Source organism: Anas acuta, chromosome 4, assembly GCF_963932015.1.
Source record: "Anas acuta chromosome 4, bAnaAcu1.1, whole genome shotgun sequence".
Classification (NCBI taxonomy): Eukaryota; Metazoa; Chordata; class Aves; order Anseriformes; family Anatidae; genus Anas; species Anas acuta.
In genome coordinates this window covers 16,365,934-16,384,833 of record NC_088982.1, presented here as the reverse complement: position 1 = coordinate 16,384,833, position 18,900 = coordinate 16,365,934, and the positions used below count along the sequence as shown (strand labels likewise).

The 18,900-nt window shown below is 36.8% G+C and overlaps 1 protein-coding gene across 5 annotated transcripts in view; it reads left to right on the top strand.

Moving 5' to 3' along the window:
• Nucleotides 1-18,900, top strand: part of LCORL (ligand dependent nuclear receptor corepressor like) — an 80,441-nt gene extending 61,541 nt beyond the window's left edge. For 2 of the 5 annotated variants that reach the window (XM_068679986.1, XM_068679989.1), the window contains one exon: nt 998-10,471. In XM_068679986.1, coding sequence (XP_068536087.1) covers nt 998-5,912 — 4,915 coding nt within the window. In that variant the 3' untranslated portion in view covers nt 5,913-10,471. Of the gene's footprint in view, nt 1-997; nt 10,472-18,021 lie in introns of those variants that run through there. The other 3 variants (XM_068679987.1, XM_068679992.1, XM_068679991.1) reach the window with 3 other exon arrangements.

Genomic DNA, 18,900 nt, shown 5'->3' with positions numbered 1-18,900 from the left:
CTATCTGTATTAATTTCTACCATGGAAATTTTTCAGCTTTTCAATATAAATGATTGATTAGGTAAGTAGTTACATTAGTTTTAATAATTTATGAGAAATGAATTAAATAGTTAAGGTAGTATTTCATCAGTGATTTTATTTTGAGTTAATATCTTTGAGAAAACTGCTCAGAAGTCTTTCTTAGATACAGACCTACCCTATATTTGAGATTTAATGGATATTAATCTTTGACACAGCAGTTTCATATTCCAGTGGTGATTATCTCTGTTTCTGTATAAGGAAACTGTGTGTGCGTGTGTATATGTTTGTGTAATATATTGCAATGAAGAGCCTGTGATGCACCACTGTAATTTATTTAAAAAACAGAAGGGAAGCTTGTATCTGAAAAGAACCGTAACAGTAGCAAATGTCTATTTTAAAAATTCTTTGTGAGCCTATTAAGTGTTACTGAAGGAAAAAAAGAAATGTCTTTGAGAGGATCTTAAACGAGTATCCTAAGAGCAGTCAATACACTTTGGTGTACATCTTAGGAGGTATCTCAGGAGAGATGGATCCATTCTTGCCTCAGCCACAAGCTTGAATTGTGACCTTAGGCAAGTCATTTACCCTCCCTCCCATTTGTGCAATGGCAGTAAAAAATAAGCCCCACAGGTTCATGGTGAGGTTTTACTTCACTAATGACCAAGACAATTTGAAATATGAGGAAGCTAACACTACTGTAATTACATTTAGATATGAGAAGCTGTTTTTAGAACTATTCTATTTGTCCCTTAGTTTCTTTCTGATTATTCTTCTTCTTATGGTAGGATTACCACTGCTGTATACAAGATGCACATCATTTCTAGTAAAACTTGCAAATTTGAGTGAACTGTGCAAATAGAACAGAACTGTTTGGCAGACTTCAGGTTTTTAGTCTTGAGCTTAGCCATTGTAACAAACATTAGATATGGTGTTTTACTGTAATTTATGTTTTGTTTTGATTTGTTTTCATTTTCAGTTCAAGCTCAACAGCTGATGCAAATTCAGAGGAAACAACTAGTTTGGAAAAAGGAAAATCAGCATTAAACAAAGTTTTGGAAACTTTTTGTTCATATCACTGGCAACAGACTTTGGCTATGTTAAAATTTCTAATACAAGATGAAAATGTTCCTATAGCTTGCAGTTGCACGCAAACACATTTGGTCCACTCTGAAACTCCCAGTTCCCTTACAGAAGAGGATGTTCACGTTTCATTTTGCAATTGCAATGGACATGTGCTGACAAAAAGGTGCTGTTTACGAAATCAAAGACCAAACACTTGTTTACCACCTCTATCTGTTTGTGTTAAAGATTTCCATTCTTTGTCATGCCAAGCTGTAGCAATTGGATGTATTAAGACAATGGTGAACAAAGCATGTAGTTCTCATAAGTATTGTGCTGAACAATTGCAAAATTCTAGCAGGCATTCTGCAAAAGCAGCAGCATGTACGTCTTCAACTAAGGACTGTGATCTGTTAAACAGCATTAAAAATTCAAATAGATCTCGCAGCCCATCACCACCTCCCCTGTCACCTGTACAGAGTAAAGAATTTGAAATATCAGAAGGATCAGGCATAGATTTTCCAACTTTAGATAACAACAAGCTTGAAATATCCATCAACCAGCCTCCATCCCTCTTGCCAGCTGAAAGTAGCAATGAAGAATTTGAATATGAAGGTAAAACATGCAGAGGAAAACTGGCTGAATACTCAGATGGAACACTGCAATCAACAGATCAAGAAGGCAAAAATTATATAAATTCTGAGAAGGTTGAGAACAGTGAACATTATGCCATTTTGCAAGATTTAATGGACCGTATTAATGAAAAGTTAAAATCAATAGACACTACAGACATAGCAACAAATCTTGTAAAGTTTTCTAATAGTGACAGGGCACCAGAAAATGATGTAAAATTAGGAGACTTCATAACCTCCCTTTTGCATAACGCTAAGGCAAGTGATTATAGTTTTATGGAATTACTTCGCCAACATGATAAACAAATGGAAAATAAAATTATCCAAACAAGATTCCGCAAGCGTCAGGAAACATTATTTGCAATGTATAATTCTCCTGATTCACCATTCATTCGGCGACAGTCTTTGCAAATCAAGAGGCAGCTTGCAAGCCTTGATGAAACACTTGTAAGAAAAAAGTCGATTTCTGATAGAAATGCAAAAAAATCTACAAAGACTTTTGATAAGATATACCCAAACAAAAGACACAGTTTTACAGTGATAGAAGATAAAGCTTTGCAATGTCTTGAAAGTAATCCGCGTATGAATTGCCAAACCAAACCAACGTGCTTTCCAGTACACCAAACAGAGTCTTTCAAACTACCTCTTAATAATTTTCAAACCAGCCCTGACTTTCTACTTCTTTCAGAAGACAGAGCTGTTGCCGCCAACCAGGCTAAATTTGCAAAAACACAAGGAGATTGTGAAAGCCTAAAAGAGTCTGATCAGATTCCTCAGGAGGAGGAAAGCAATGAAATCCCAGGCAGAACTAAACGCAACATTGTGCCTCCTGGATGGTATTCAGTGTATGTAACAAACAATATTGTATTTAGGAAATCATCTGATGCAAAAAAGTCTTTAGAAGGTTTGGAAAATATGGAAATAAATAAAGATGTTCATGCTGACAGGTGCGGTGACATAAATATAAGCAAAATTGTGAGAGACACAAATCTGCAAGTCGTTGTAGAGCGTTTAGAAGATACAATAAACTTAGCTAAAAAGACTAACAGCTCATGGTTGGATGCTTACAAAATAAGCCAAAAATTAAAAGATAATGCCTATGAACAGATTATCAACCCACTTGCTAGAAGAGGTTTACCTTTCAGTCTGAGTGAAACTGGATACACAGGACAAAGCTTCCTTCCACATTCACATGTGCCAAGCAGCAGTAAAACTAAAACTGTGTGTGTGACGACAAACAAACAAGAGATGGCTATAGATCAAGAAATTAATGACTGCCTTTTGAAGTCTCTGACCTTTGATTCATCCAGTTCTAATTCCAATAATGAGAACTCACATACAATTTCTGAAGCTGGGGAGATCTCATCTCCCTTAAGCTACTCAAGTCCTATTAAGCTTATGTTCGTCTCAGAGGTTAATAGTAGTGAAGGAGTCAAATACACTTTGACATCTGCAACTGCATCTTCTAAAGGAAACACAGATATTTGTTTATTTCAGGGGCATGCAAACACTGTGTTAGACAAACAGACCACAAAGAATCTTTCTCATGCAGTCTGTGACAAGGATTTTGATTGCAAAGAGAATGATACCAAGGAGGAATCAAACTGTGCTTATGCAGAAGAAATTACAAACTCATGTGCAGTTGTTCAAACTAACTTAAATGACTCAAAGCAAAATGAAATTGTGGAGAAATCAAACAGTAGCAGTGAATCAGTTTTAAAAAGAAAGCCTGGTAGACCAAAGAAAATAGGTCCTCAAGTTGTTAAGCAGGTTAAGAGACCTATTGGGCGGCCTCCAAAACCAAAAATAGACGTAACTGAAAATACAGAACATAGACCTGCACTTAACAGTGATGGTAAAAGTACCAAATCAGATGCAGCAGTCACGGAAGACGTTAACAGCAACAAAAATATTACTGTGACGGTTGTTTTTGGAAGGTCGAGAAGAACTAAAAGATACGTTTCTGAAGGTAATCCAAATGTCATCAGCACTCTGTCCACAAAACACGTTGATTTCAATGTTGCCAATGACCACAGCAAAGTGCGGCATAGCACAGAAACTGAAAATGCTTTGAGTGAAATAGTAAAAGCCTTACAGAAGCCTTCTACTGAAAATGAGGTCTCTGGTTATGACTATGTTAGACCTATCAAGAGTAACCTAGCATCACCACACCCTTGCAGCAATATTATACGGCCAATTAAGAAACCCTTAACCACCGTTCGAAAGCCCGGTAGGCCAGCAAAAGTAAAAATCTCTGGTATATCCGTGACCATTAATAGATTTTCACCTCAGGAAAGAAAAGTGAGTATTAGCAACTGTTTGCCTCCTTTACAACAGCAGAATGTGTTAGAAAAAAACATACCACAGGAGAGAAACAATCAACTGTGCAATAATATGGGTCAAGTAAAGAGCATGCAGAAAGATTCTAGAGAAGATGGATCAAACAACATTATTACGACAGTGTCAAGGAAACGTGAAATTCCATTAAGACATTCTGTTAGAGACAGAAAACCTTCACTGCATTTTTTGCATTCATTAGCATCCTCTAGTGCGTTTACTTGTAGAAGTGCCTTGTTACATAAGTCTTATAAGCTCCATTTGAGAAAAGCTAAAGATCAAAAGGAAAGACGTAGGCAATCAAATCAGAGCGCCACATCCAAAGATACCTCAGAAATGCGAAATTCAGGAAGTGCAAAAAAGGATCTTAAGGATGGCGAATTTGGGCCCATTAATGAAGTATCATCAGATCCCATCTTTTCATCGAAGCCTTCTCTCAGGTGGTGGGCTACTTCCACTTCAAGTGACACGTTGATGGAAGAACTAAATAATAGATTTGAACAGATAACTAATACCTGGTTGCGAGTGGGGGGAAATGAGTTTGATAAATGTGTGTGTGAAAACAGGGATCCCGTTGAACAGGACTGTAACACTGAAATGTCAAACCCTTTAGACTCCTGCCTTGTAGAACTTGAAACATCACCTATAAAAATGCTTTTTCAGAAAAAGTGTAATATGAATGAGCTCTGCACCTGGTTTATGCAAACTACAGAAACGCAGTCTCTCTCTCTAGTGAGAAAGGCAAATGCTCGCAATCCTTTAGAAGTAGTTAGTACTAGAGAGATAAAGGTGGAAACTAAGCAATCTGACCTTAGTACTTGCCCTTTCAGAAAGCACTTTAAAAAGTTTGCACTATCCTCTCCTTCAAAACCAGCAGGGAAACTACAGATATTACATAACATGGTGAGGTCTCCAGTCTTAAGCATGAAAAGTAATTTTACATTAGCCAGATTAAAAAGAAATGACTTTAAGAAGTTACAGCATGATAGGTGGGGACAAACAAAAAAAAAGCTGTATAATCAGGCTTCTGGAGGCTGGAAATCAAAAAGGAAAAATTTACAGTTCTTTTGCCAAAGCCAGTTGTTTAAAAGTACAAGTGGGGAAAGCAATGATGGAATGCCCAAGCTCCAGGAAAAAAACACGGTAGAAATGCAGCCCACTCAGACTTTGGTAGAATCTCAGAGTAGCCTCTTGCCAACTGAAAATGAAGCCAGAGATGCATTTGTTCAACAGATGATGGGATCTTCTGACTTTAACCCACATCCCGGTTTAGCAAATATACTATATAAGTCACATGCAGAGACAAATGGAACAATTTGTTGCCAGCAAAATGGTAGAAAAGAACAAAGCCAAGATAAACTGTTTCAGAATACATGGAAAGCCAAAACCTTTAAAGATTGTAGAATATTTCTAAGAAAAATCAACCATATTGAGCAGCACAATTCATTTAAGTTAAATAATGTCATTTATTCTCCTGAAGCTGTTGAAAGTAAAAGCCATCCTGCCTATTTGGAAGAAAAAAGACATCCTCTTTTAAGGTCCCATTCTACTAAGCAAAATGCATTAAAGAAACAAGAAAATGAAATGGAAACATCTAAAGGATCTAATTCATCTAAAGTGACTGAAAGGCTGGATGACCAGTTTCACAGCAGAAAATTAAGTAGTGGTGTAAGCCATGATGATATTCCTGCTGGTAGTTCTGAAGTTGTTATCAGAATAAACAAAAGAAAAAGTCCACAATGGGAGACCACTGATACAAATGTAAGAAAAAGGCATAAGAGACAATCATGCAATAGTGGACAAATGGCAACTTATTACCCAAAGTGCCAAGTAGGTAAGTTCCTGTTCCCCCCTTCACCTTAAAATGCAGTCTTAAAGAATTAGAGAGGTCAAGCAACTAAGCACTTTGGATTTATTTTTTATTTTTTATTGCATGATAATCATTTTAATTTCAGAGAAGTAATTAAACATAGCATCAGAATAACGCAGAAAGTGCAAATTTAACACATACAGAATATTTTACACTAATTTTTCAGCTACAATAGGTGAGTTACATTGTGTTATGGCTATAGCGTGCCAAGATGAAAGAAAAATGCTAACTGACATGGTCCAGAGAGGCAACAGATCAAGTTCTGACATTTCTGAAGTCAGTGGCAGCTGGTTATTGATTTCAAAATGAACAGAATTTCAAAATGAACAGAATTTCATTCCATGGTGTAGTTACTCATATTGTGAGGAAGGGTAAACTATAAAATGAAGTAGAAATTTAGTTTATTAACCAACAGAGTTGTTTAAAAACAAAGCAGAACATTTTTGTCATGTCATGATTTCTAATGTAAATCTGTAATGGTTTTGTAATGAAATAGTAGAAAATAGTACTATGTACTTCTGAGAAGTATTCATTCAGAGATCCGTTTTAGTATCCATTCGATGCCAAATGAAATCTGCTGACTCTAAAGGGTTTGTGCATTGAATCCTTACAGAACAATTTCAAATACAAAATTACTCTAGTCAAACTCAATAAACAGTTACCATGCTAAATGCATTTGTTTGGCATGGTTTTAGGCTAGTGTGAAATTAAATCCATTTTTAAAGCTAGATATTTATAATACATTGTTATGCAACTGTGATCTCAGAAAGGCCATAATTTTACTTACAAAGAGGGTACACTTGTGAAATTATTTCTTCTCTTGGGTGAAGAGATCTCCTTAAACAGAAGTCTCAATTTATTTCAATAAAATAAGTAAGGTGTTAAGTACTCACCAAAGTAGAAGAGTTCTGCATAAGGAATTAAATTACTGCAGGAATACTCATTTTTAGAAACAACTGTATTAGCTATTCAGATTATATTGCCCAAAGGATAAAAAAACTATTCAAAACAGAGCAAAATCTTATGTACCCCTTTGTATTTTATATTGTAGAAAACTATCCCTGATAATAAACTGAAGTATTAATTTAAGTTGTAATATAAACAATATTATGGCTCTTGTATACTTCATTTCTTTTGTGCTTTATGTAATATATACAATTCTTCATATTAAGCTCATTCAGTGTAACCATTCAGCGCTTTTCCAAGGTACAGAGTTTTTTTTACATTTAAGCTATTGTTTTGTATTTTAATTCACTGACTTGGGGTCAAACTCAACACTAAAAAAAAATGTTTTTAAGAAGTTCAAACCTTGACACAAGATTGCTATAAAAAAGCCAGAACTAGAGAAGGAAGGGTAACATCTATGTTTGTTTGTTTGTTTTTGCAAATGAAGAAAGAGCTCTCTCATACTTCTTTTTCTTTCATAATTTTGACTGTAGCCAAGAAAATTTTGCATTCAATTTATATTTATATTTATACTGTTTCTTGCTATAGCAATGTAAGACCTATTACTGTGATATGGTCTCGTATTAGTTTTAATTGGGACTCAATTTTATTTACCTGATAACTTTCCTCCCTTAGTTTTGGATCATTAGGAAATCTGATAACTATTTTACATTATTTCATTTACAGTTTTTTTTTTTATTATTTTCCTTCTTACTCATAGTTTCTCATATTAATTGTTGTCTTTAGAAAGGATATAACAGAAAGGTCATTGGTTAAGGAAATATTAAAAGATAAATGATGATTCTGGAGCTTTCTCCATGCTTGTAACCCCAAATCTTTTTTCAGCATACTCTTGCAGCATAGAAAAGGATGTCTTGTTTAAGCATGTTGATTCAACATTGTGTACTGTCTGCACTAGCCAAGGGAATCATATAAATATTTTTAGTCTACCATGTAAGTTACTGGCTAAAAAAGAAGGAACATGATTTCTAGCTGTGCATGCATGTGTTTTCAAACATCGTTCTTGCATCTGGAAGTTTAATGCACATGAAAACATCATTATTCATTCATATGTTCTCTGGATTGTATTTTTGTTGATGTGGTACCATAATTTATATCATTGTTCTGTTGCCATGCTTGAAATGTTCTTATGGTGACACAGTCAATATTTAAAGTTTTTCTTCACATTTTACTGATCTTGGTGTCTTATGAAATATTCCTGAAAGAGGGAGGTATTGTGATGCTGTTTTATTATGAAGCATTGTGGCAAGTAGGCAGAATGTTGTCAAATTTTTGTGTATACCTGATATTTGTTAGAATATGCAAGTGGAATAAAGTCAGTCAAGTTCTTACAGCTCAAGGTGGTACCAAGCAACTAGGACTAGTCTCACAGTCAATACAGCAACAGAAAACAAATAATCCCTTTTTCACATTATCTGTTTTATTCAAGGTAAGGTGGATGGGTAGACACATTGGTCTGTATGTTGTATGTTACTACTCAACTTCTGAACTGTTGCTTCAACAGTGCATTTAATGTGTTGAGGGAAGTTCCCTTTTACCATAGATATGGGTTATGATTATTTAAATTACTTTCTTTAAGAACATTGAAACATTATTACTGTCCATGGTGGCAAAGAAAATTATATAAAAAAACTTTTAGGAAAGCATTTATGTTTCTTGCCATGAGGGTGGGTCAGACCACACTCACATACCCTGGAGACAGCCAAGCTAAAGTAAGAAAAACTATTATCCAACAATAAAATGGAACACAATAAAAGACTTACCATGTAGTGAAAATATTTTTAAAATTACTTCAGAGGGTGTGGATTTATCAGAGTATCGGAGACATAAAGAAGACTGTGGACCTGCCACAGGAGCAGGCAGCACTGCGTTCGGATGACACAATATCCATGTCTGCGTACCCTTTGTGTAAGGTTGGAACTCACATAGAAAAGCTTTTAAAATGACTTCTGATCAGCTGGAGCTAGGATATTGTCTTCATTTATTTTTCAGTTTCTTCACATTTTTTAGCAAGTCTTCCAGCTTTCCCTTTCATGAAGGAGCACATTCTACACTGCTAAAGTGGAACCAATTTTAAATATTAGATGAGGTAAAATGCAAAAGAGACACATTGAAAAGGTCATTAAGTCTGCTGATCTCAAGCAATCCTCTTAGCAGCCATATCTTAGCTCTTCCTGGAAGGCTTTTCATCAGAAGTACTTGGCTTCAGGATGTTTCACCTGTGATGCAGATGGACATTTCCTAACTGTAACTGCCAGACAGGAAGTTACTTTTTCACACAGCCATAAAACAAAGTAAGGAAATCGATTGAAAACAGAAAAAAATAGTGAAAAGAACAACTATTCTCAGTAAGTGGACTATTTTTAATGCAGAAGTATAAAAGCAGAAATGTAGACTTGATATATAGCTGACTACACGTATATAATAAATCCTGACTCGTTTAATGAACCTCGTGGTCTCTGCCTCATTCCCCAGCAGCTCTCCTACCACTGCCTGATGCTCTGGCGGGCTTCACACAATGGGATTGCACCTGCCACATGCAATGACGTAGCCTGTCCGGCTCCTCTGTGAAAAAGAAATAAGATTTTGGCCATATTTTAAGAACAGTATTTTCTTATCATAAGGCTTCTTATTTCCAAGCTGTATCTTTTCCAAAGCAGGTGTATAGGTAGAGTTATCTTCCTAGCTCCGTGCTTTTTGGCCAGCAGCTTTGGACACTTCAGAGTTCTAGAAAAGTTACTATTTTGCTCTTGTGGAACAGGTCTCGACACAATTTATGTTCCTCTTTCCATTTGTAATTAACTGAAGGAAGGGGACCTTTTTCTGATGATTTCTCACATGTTCTGGACATCTGGCATGTTCTAGGTTGTTCCTCAGTATTCTTTACAGTACAAATAATGGTATCTATCGCTTTATTAAGAAGATGTAAATCTGTATCTAGAGAGAAACTTCATGCTTTATGGGATCTAGACTTGTTTTCTGTATTCTTTTGATAGTTCTTTTGGTCAGTCTGACAGGTTTCACTGTCTTGCTCTTTCAGCAGCCGAAACTCACCTGACTTCTGTCTGCATTCAGCTTTATCCCTCACCACAAATGAAATCTAGACAGTTATTTAACATTTATTCAGCCCACCCACTTCCCATCCTCTTACGTAATGCTACGTGCTCCTTTTGGTCTCCCCTTTCCAGCAGATGTGTAAGGGATGTGTGCCTCAGTCCTACGACACAGTGTATGTCTGTAAGCAGGGCAAGCACCTTAACTTTGCTCTAGATCTTTCTTTAGTGATGACCATTGTTAGATTTACCTACCAGTAGAAATTGCTCTAACAATAGCTTAGGGTTTAGAATCCCTTCCAAGAGCATAAGCCTATGCATTTCTACTTGGTTTTGAATGTTTTATATCAGTTGCACGTTGTCAAGCCATGAGTGAGTAATAGGGCAAATTCTTTTTTTTTTTTTTTTTTTCCCAAACAGCTCTTACATAAGTAAGTGCTCTTATTTTTTGTTTTCACTTTGCAGCTCAGGGTAGAATATTTCTTAATAGTGGCACTCATAAGCAAATTAGACTTCCACGTTTCATATTAAAATACATGCACATGGAGAGAATAAGATGCTTAGGGAAGTCAGTCTCTTCAGATGGATGTTGTCACAAGTTCCTCTTATCCTCTTATAAACAAGAGAGTATATTTGGCATTTTACTGATAACGGCTTGCCATCCATGTTGTGTATTTCAAACCATTAAAATCTTGATTAGTTGCTTCAAATAAAGGATTATTTTCCTGTATATGAAACGGAAGCCTAACAGAAAAAAAAAATCTTGAAGCTGTAAGAATACCATATGACATTTTTTTAATCCAAAAAAATGGTCTCTTGCTCACTTAGATGGTGCTTTTTTATCTTGGTGACATGTTTGTGACATTTGGAATGGAGGCTAAATTTGGGGAGAAAGTCAGTACTTAAAGATAGATTTCAGTGTTCGTATTGGGGCATTCAGCATAAATTTCAAAGCACTCAGTAACAATTATTTCTTTCTCAAATTTAAGAAATTTATTTACAATGCAAGTAAAGATTTAAGAGCTATGCTTAAGGTATCAATTCTTAAAATTTTGGTTGTGTTGATTACTTGTATTTCTAGTTTAAAATTGAGAGGTGTGTTTCAAAAATACTCTTCTTTTGTATATTTTGCTCCTGAATACATATATCAGTTCACTATTCACAGCTGTTTTAAAATTTATGTAGTAGCAATCTCAGGAAAGGAAATTACTTCTTATTTGCAAATTATTGTTTGGCCTTCCTGAATTCAGAAATCTGGTGGGTATAAGCCACATGGGGACTGTCTCATCATATTTCTGAGATGATCTCCCTCCATAATATATCTGCATTTGTAAAGAAAAAAAAAAAAAAAAAAGAATTTGAAATTTATCCAGCTCATATGACAAGATTTACATAGCTGCATTCATTGCATTCATCATGGTACTGAGGTGGTGGTGCGCTCTGTTTTCTGAGAAGAGCCTGAATCAGCATCTTTAGTTCTGAACCTCCAACATTCTGAACCTCCAACATTAACCTTTTCTTAAACTTGTTCAAATGCATTTTGTAATTAAGAATAAGTGGAATAAAAATAGCAAAGCCATTTTTTTTTCTGTTACAGCATGTTTCTAAGGAGAACTCAGCACTATTCATTGCACATTTTTTTGTCGCTTATTTAATTGATTTGTATGCTGCTAGCTTTTAGTAATGCATAGAAATTTAGTTTTCTTTCATGCAAGAGACAGACTTGTTTCACAGCAGTGCCTCCATATTAAGAATGAATTATGTTCCTCATGAAATTAATGATGCTTCTTTTCAACTGTTAGATTACTGAACTGTTAGCTGGTTTTTTGTTTCCAAGATTTTTGAAAGCAGTATGCTTGAAAGATTCAAGATCACAGAACTCTTTTTTAAAAAAAGTTTTAATACTATCACTAATAAAATATTCTTGACAATTTATCAAACTTTTAGTTATATTTCTTGTATATTTCCTATGTATTTCATTCCCATTTCCTTCCTTTTTATGTAACCTTCCTTTCTTCTGGACGCATTTTTTTCCTCTCAGACCAAGAAAACATTTTCTGAGTTAGTGTGAAAAGCAGAAGAAACTTTTCCACCATAATTTCAGTTTGTTACTATGGCTGATTCTGACTTCTCACCCTATTTTTTTTGACTCTGTTCACCCCCTGTGTTCCTTATGGTCTTGTTTACTGTTCTATTTTTCATAGTACCCCAGCTGTGTTAAATACAATATGTAATATCTCATATCTAATTTTTGAAAGAGTCCCTGAATATTGGTTATCCCCTCCCGAATTCCTTTGATCTAGTTGGGTATGCCATCTCTTTCCAGGGCACTTCTTTCTCACATACTAGCAAGTATGATTCCATCCATTCACCTCAAAAATACTATTTCTTATTCCAACAAGAACCCATTTGATAAATAGAAATGAGGCATAAAAAGCTTTCTTTGTAGCTTTCTTTGTTACTGCATTTTGGCATTGTGTAAAGATGAGTATAAATTTCATAGACAATAAATCTGACTGTGCATGCTTGATTTGCCTTTATTTCAATGTATGTTGCATTAGCAAACCAATCCCTGCTTGCAAGCATGCCAAGGCTACTGTCATCAGTGTAGCATTTAACCTGTATGAGTTCTAATATTTTCCTTTTCTGGGAGATCTTAAAGTGGTTTATACATAGAAAATCATTTATGCTGCTCAAGTTTTACTATTTCCACTCAGTCTTTTTGAAACCTCTCTGTAAAAGCCTCAAATCAGTGCTGTGTGTGAAGAATGTACATTTGCTTTCCAAGTTACAAATTTTCACATCATTAATGATGTTTTGATTAACAAGTTCAGTTTGCAAAATTTGTGTCAGACAGGAGGGAAAAAAACAGTTTGAGGTAGCTCAGCTAGTTGGGAAGGAGACGTTTTTAGCAATGAAATGAGTGTTGCAAAAGATTTAGAGAAACATAACCCTGCGATGACACTTTTATAGTCATTTTACAGAATACAAATGCACAACATCTGATGGTAATTTCATCAGCTGTAAAGGCTGAGGAGTCACCTAACAGTTATCCCCATGCCTGCTTTTTCTGTGTGGCCCTGGTACCTAGAAAACAGAGGGTAATGCAACAAAAGTATGCACTTCAGCTAAATGGATTTTCTCAACTTTGTCATTTTCATACAAAGGTGTGACAGTCCTGTTTTTCTTGAGGAACACAGTTACAAACTGCATAGAAAATAAAAAGCTCAAAGAATATTATTTTCTTTTCATGCTTGGCGGCCTATCAACTTATACAGAATTGCTCTCTAGTCCTACTATTAAAAGTCAGTTTTTCTATTATCGTAACTGGATGATTTGGGTAAAGCTAAAGTAACAAAAGCAAAACCTCAGAAAGAAATATTTGTATTCAAGTAGTTTTAAATGGAAGTGTGGAGAAGAATCAAAAAGATCTTTAGATCTTCAAGCATAGAAAGGCCCCTTGATGTTTCCTTTAGTAAAAGATTGAATTCAAAGACCTTCCTATTTAATTCATTTTACTTTAATGATAGGAAGGAAATTTAGTGGGGAGAAAGAATCCTTTTAGGTCCCAGCAGGCCTGGACACTTGACCACATACAGGCTTGCCTGCTTAGCCACGGCAGACAAGATAGGACTTTGGAGTCTATCAGCATTAATCTCATTTGGTTGCTATGAGTTGTTAGAATAACATCGCCAATTGCTCTTCTCCAACACTGTTGAGAGACAGCAAATTCAGAGGTGATTAGTGGTGGTGACTTGGAAACACAGCCTTAGTGATCCCTCATCCTCAGCGCTGTCAGCAGCATCCAGCTATGCAGAGTCAAAAAAAATCATACAAATGAACATTCTGAACTGAGCAATGGTACAGCACTCCCTGAGCAGTTAGAGTGCAAGGGCAGATACAGAGTAGTGTAATAAAAGTGAAAAAAAAGAGGCTGAATTTTCAAGAACTATCACTATTCTTTAAATACTCTTTCTTTATGTGAGATACCAAAGAGTGTTTTCTTCTTTTTCATTGGGTGTTTAGCACTGTGGACTATGACAAATCCACTAGGGAAAGGAGAACTATCAAATGTGCCATCACTGGGATTTGTTTTCCATACTACAGAAGCACCTGTATCCAACTTCCAAAAATTGCATGCATGGTATCTGCTTGACTGAGCCAGTTACAAATGAACAAATCCAAAACAGATAATTGCTATAATGGAAAACAGATGTCTTCAGAATTTTAACCTTTTTAGAGACTGCCATTTAAGATCAGTAAAATGCCTGTTTTTGTCAAGGCATTTCATTTCAAGAAGTTAGAGAGCTCCATCTTCTTCCCAGAGCAAGCCTTGGGAGTGGAGAGCACTAGAAGGCTGTAGAGGAGCCAGTCTCCAAGCTCTACCAAAATAGGCCTCATGGCTTCTGGTAGCACGAGGCTGTAATCTGCAGTTCCTCCTAGCAGAAGGGTGGCTATACAAAGCACCTGTTTCCACTAGGAATGCTTAATGCACACCATATCTTTCCTTTCAAAAACAGAATGGGATAAAAATCTAGAGTAGAACATACTGATGAATCTGGCTGGGAAAATTCAGCTGCTTATATTGTAGTCCATAATTACATTCTTTTATTTTAAAAATACAATTGAAATACACTATTTGCGTAGTTTTTATTACATCAACAACTAGAAAATCACAACAGATAAAAGAGAACCAAAAGCACAATGAAAGACTAGGCTCATGTTGGTTCAAAAATATACTAATGCAGATCTCTAACCTTAATTTTTTCCACTTTGCCTTTATTAAGGTTAAAATTTCCTAAAATACTTAAGCTTTTTATGTTGATGTTAGTCATAGTGGGGAAATGAAAAAGATGTTGATTTAACATCTTTCTACTCCTGTTTTTAAGCATTCCCCTGAAATTCCCAACACTTGAGTTTCCTGTTCTTCCATAAAAGGCAAATTACCAGCATGTCCTTCAGGTCTAGTTTTGCGAAGTTACATGTATTTGTGCCTCATGTATAGAAACCTGTGAAAAACTAGATTAAAAATACACATTGGAACGTGTCAGTCTGATCAGTTTTCAAATCATTTCTTTCAGTTGTTCCTCAAGAGCAGATAGTCTGCCACAATAGCTTTCTTCCAGGGTTTGATTTTTTTTTTAGTCAGTCATGAATCCATAGTCATAAACAATTCCTATCCTCTAGAGAAATAAAAACAATTAGCTCCTAGCAATAGAGTTAATTTTGTTATCTTTCAGTCAATGGAATATCAAAATACTTTCCCTAATACTTGAATTAGGAGCTCAAATGAATAAAAATATGTTAAGATTTAAACAGACAACATACGTGTTCAGAATGAAACACATAGGTTTTCTTTGAGGAAGGGAATGGAAACTCCATTAAATGGACTAGAGATTTAAGACCAGGGTCTTTTGTGCTTATGTAATGTAGGCAGGGCAGGACATTGATCATAGCTGTAGGCGTTGTGAACATTACTTGGTAAACAGCAGGACAGCCCCTCTAAGAATGCCCCTCTAGCTCTTCACATTGTGATTTGTGGTTCGATCTAATGGCAAAGAATTATGTTCATAATTACACCAAATCCTAGTGTAGTTGTATTGTCTGGTTGGAAAACAGAGCATCCTTACTCAGTACAATTCCTACCGTCTGGAGGAAAGTAACATGCTAAATCACAGAAAAAGCCCAACCCAAACCTTTGTCATTTTCTATCTGGCATTTGCCCAGCATTAAACAAGGTTTACATATCTACTGCTTTAAAGACAGTGCAAACTTTGCTCTTTAAAGCATTTTGCATTTATATCCTTCTTCACAGAATCATAGATCATCCCAAGTTGGAAGGGACCCACAAGGATAATCAAGTCCGGCTTCTGGCTCCACACAGGGCCACCCAAAAAACAGACCATGTGTCTGAGAGTGTTGCCCAAACGCTTCTTGAACTGCAGCAGGCTCAGTGCCACAACCACTGCCCTGGGAAGCCTGTCCCAGTGTCCAACCACCCTCTGGGTGCAGAACCTTCTCCTAACCCCCAGCCTGACCCTCCCCTGTCCCAGCTCCATGCCGTTCCCTCTGGTCCTGTCGCTGTCCCCAGAGAGCAGAGCTCAGCGCCTGCCCCTCTGCTCCCCTCGTGAGGGAGCTGCAGGCCGCCATGAGGCCTCCCCTCAGCCTGCTCTGCTATGGGCTGAACAAACTAAGGGACCTTCATATGTCTTCCCCACCAGACCCTTCCCCATCATTGTACCCCTCTTTGGACACTCTCATAATAGTTTCACGTCCTTCTTATGCTGTGTTGCCCAAAACCACACACACAGTACTTCAGATGAGGCCGCACCAGCGCAGAAGAGAGCAGGACAACCACTTCCCTCAACTGGTGGCAGTGCCATGCCTGAGGTACCTCAGGGTACTGTTGGCCCTTCTGGCTGCTAGGGCACGCTGCTGGCTCACGTTCAACTTGCCATCAATCAGAACCCCCAGATCCTTTCTGTATGTACACCCAGGATTGCCCCATCCCAGGTGCAGAATCCAGCACTTGCTCCTGTAGAGCTTCGTTCAACTGGTGATTGCCCAACACTCTAGCTTGGGATTTCTGGACTCCCAAGGCATTTGTGTTCCTTCCAGCTAACCAAAACAACAACAAAAATAATAGCTCCAGCACTATGACTTCATGGAGCAGTTGACTATTTCTGTTCACTGCTAAGAGCAAGTGAAAAGCACACAAGGAGCAGGGGGGACAAATGCAGCAAGTCAGAAGTCAGCCCTAGCACCTAGCACCATCTCCTGTATGCTTCATCCCATGGTCCTGAGAAGAGGCTTGAGCTTTCCTGAAAGTAAGCAAGGACAATGTTTCAAACTTTTAGAAGCTGTAAATTCAAGAAGTTAACCTTACAGACTAGTCTTCTGTCACCCCCACCTGCACGCCATTTCCTATTGGAAAGAAAAGATCAGAGCAACAAAAGCATGTACAAACCAGAAAAAGTGAACAAACAGAGTGCAAAGGCAAAAACAAGACTAACGATATCACAGAAGAATAAGGACACAATGAAATACTTGTTGGAGAAGCAGTACCCCCTGTTACAGAGGACTAGAAACAGGGGTTGGTAAATCAGTGGTGCCATGCCTGTTCCACGCCATGTCACAGAGGCACATAACATTCCAGAGAGCTTGCATAAGAACGTAGAAGCATGGAAGTTGTGTTTCAGTGATCTGTGAAAAGTAATGAGTTGTCACTTCAGTGGTTACACTCACCGTTGTTCCCTCTTGCCCTGAAGTAAGAAAAATTTTAAACTAAATCAGTCGGTAGTGTAACACAAACCAATACATTTTAGGTTATACTCCTGTATACTGTATTCATTCACCCATGTTATAAGCAATTTTGCATGTCTTCAAATGTACAACAAAACTAATTGTATAGTTATATAATCAGTCGGTGTAACTAGAGTGAACACTAGACTTCAGCAGATTCAATCCTTGATAATTTGCACTTAAGTCCTGTGGGAGACCTGGCTTCCTGAAATACAAGATAGGAGAGATTCTTGCTGCTAAGACCACTGTAATAGGAGGAACTGGGTGCAGATAGCATGACCACCACCTCGTAACCTTTTCCTACCTTCTATTACTTACTCTCCTAGAATTGAAGAAAAGTTACCTCTATATTAGTCTTCTTATGGCTGTACTAACTCTATGCCATAAAGAAAAAATTACTTCTTGGATGGTTCCTATTTTGTGGTTTTACTTTGTGGAACCTGAATTAAGTAAGGTCAGACTGCAGACCACTCTTCCTGTGCAGACTAATGGCAGTAGCAGGAGACTGACCCAATACAGTCTGTGCACGCCAGCAAGGCCAGCTGCTTCTATGCAAACATTCCTTCCCTTCAGCCTTTGCCACATGGAGAGCCGAGCACAGGTCAGGTTCAGTTGGTGTTTCTGGAACACACTGCAATAAAACAAAACCAAAAACCGGTATACGCAACCTGCCACCACCTCACCTTGTCTCTTATCAGTTTGCTTGTTTGCATAGAGAGAAAAGTGTACTAAACTTTTTCTCATTTTTTCCCCTCTCCCACCCCCACTTCTTTTCTGACAGCACGCTACAAGTGAAAGTCTCTGAGCCGCAGAATTCAATAGACGTGAACACAGAAAATGAACATTTGAAGTCCATAAAGATGTGCCTTAATCAGCCCACTGAGTGGAATCTGAGTTTTTCAGCAGCATCTCTCGCCAGCTGTAAAGTTTTTAACCAAAATCTCAAAACTGATGAGAACAAATAGATTGCAGCTGTTCTTGCACTATTATTTTGTACATTGTTCTTGATTTTTTTTTCTGCTGAATAATAAGCATTTATTACATTGATCTTGAAATGATCTTGTGTGATTTGGCTTTATATTACTATTAGCATTATTCATTTTGATGTACTTTTTTTTTTAAATATGAAGTTTCACATCATGGGATTCTTGCAGTACAAATTTACATCAGAATCAGATGTTCCCCTTTAATAGTATTGTGATTTTTCTATGTTCTTTAAGTTTAATTATTTCCCAATTTTATTTTTGTGCACGAAAGTTAATATATTATGTAATTTGTGGCATAGGTCACCATGTAAAGATTTATGGTAATAATTCAAACAAATCTGTAACAGGTGGAGACCGACTACCTCGAAGCAAAGCAGTAAAGAGAAGGTAAATTATCCGAGATCTCCCTTCATCATAAATGGATTGAAATGTATCAAAAACTAGTTTGTTTCTGCAGTATGCTTTCATCTTCATTTATCTTGAGAACTTTTGTGTGACAGTGTTTAATGACCGTAATGTCTAAAAGAAAGGCCAACCTTGCAGGAGAATCTCGAATGATTGTCATTCAACTAATCTGTATCTGCACTTTTTGAGGTTTCTGCTAAATGGTCTTTCTTCCCCTTTTGTTTTTATGAATTTATGCCTGACACCAATTAAAATGGATGTAAATGCTC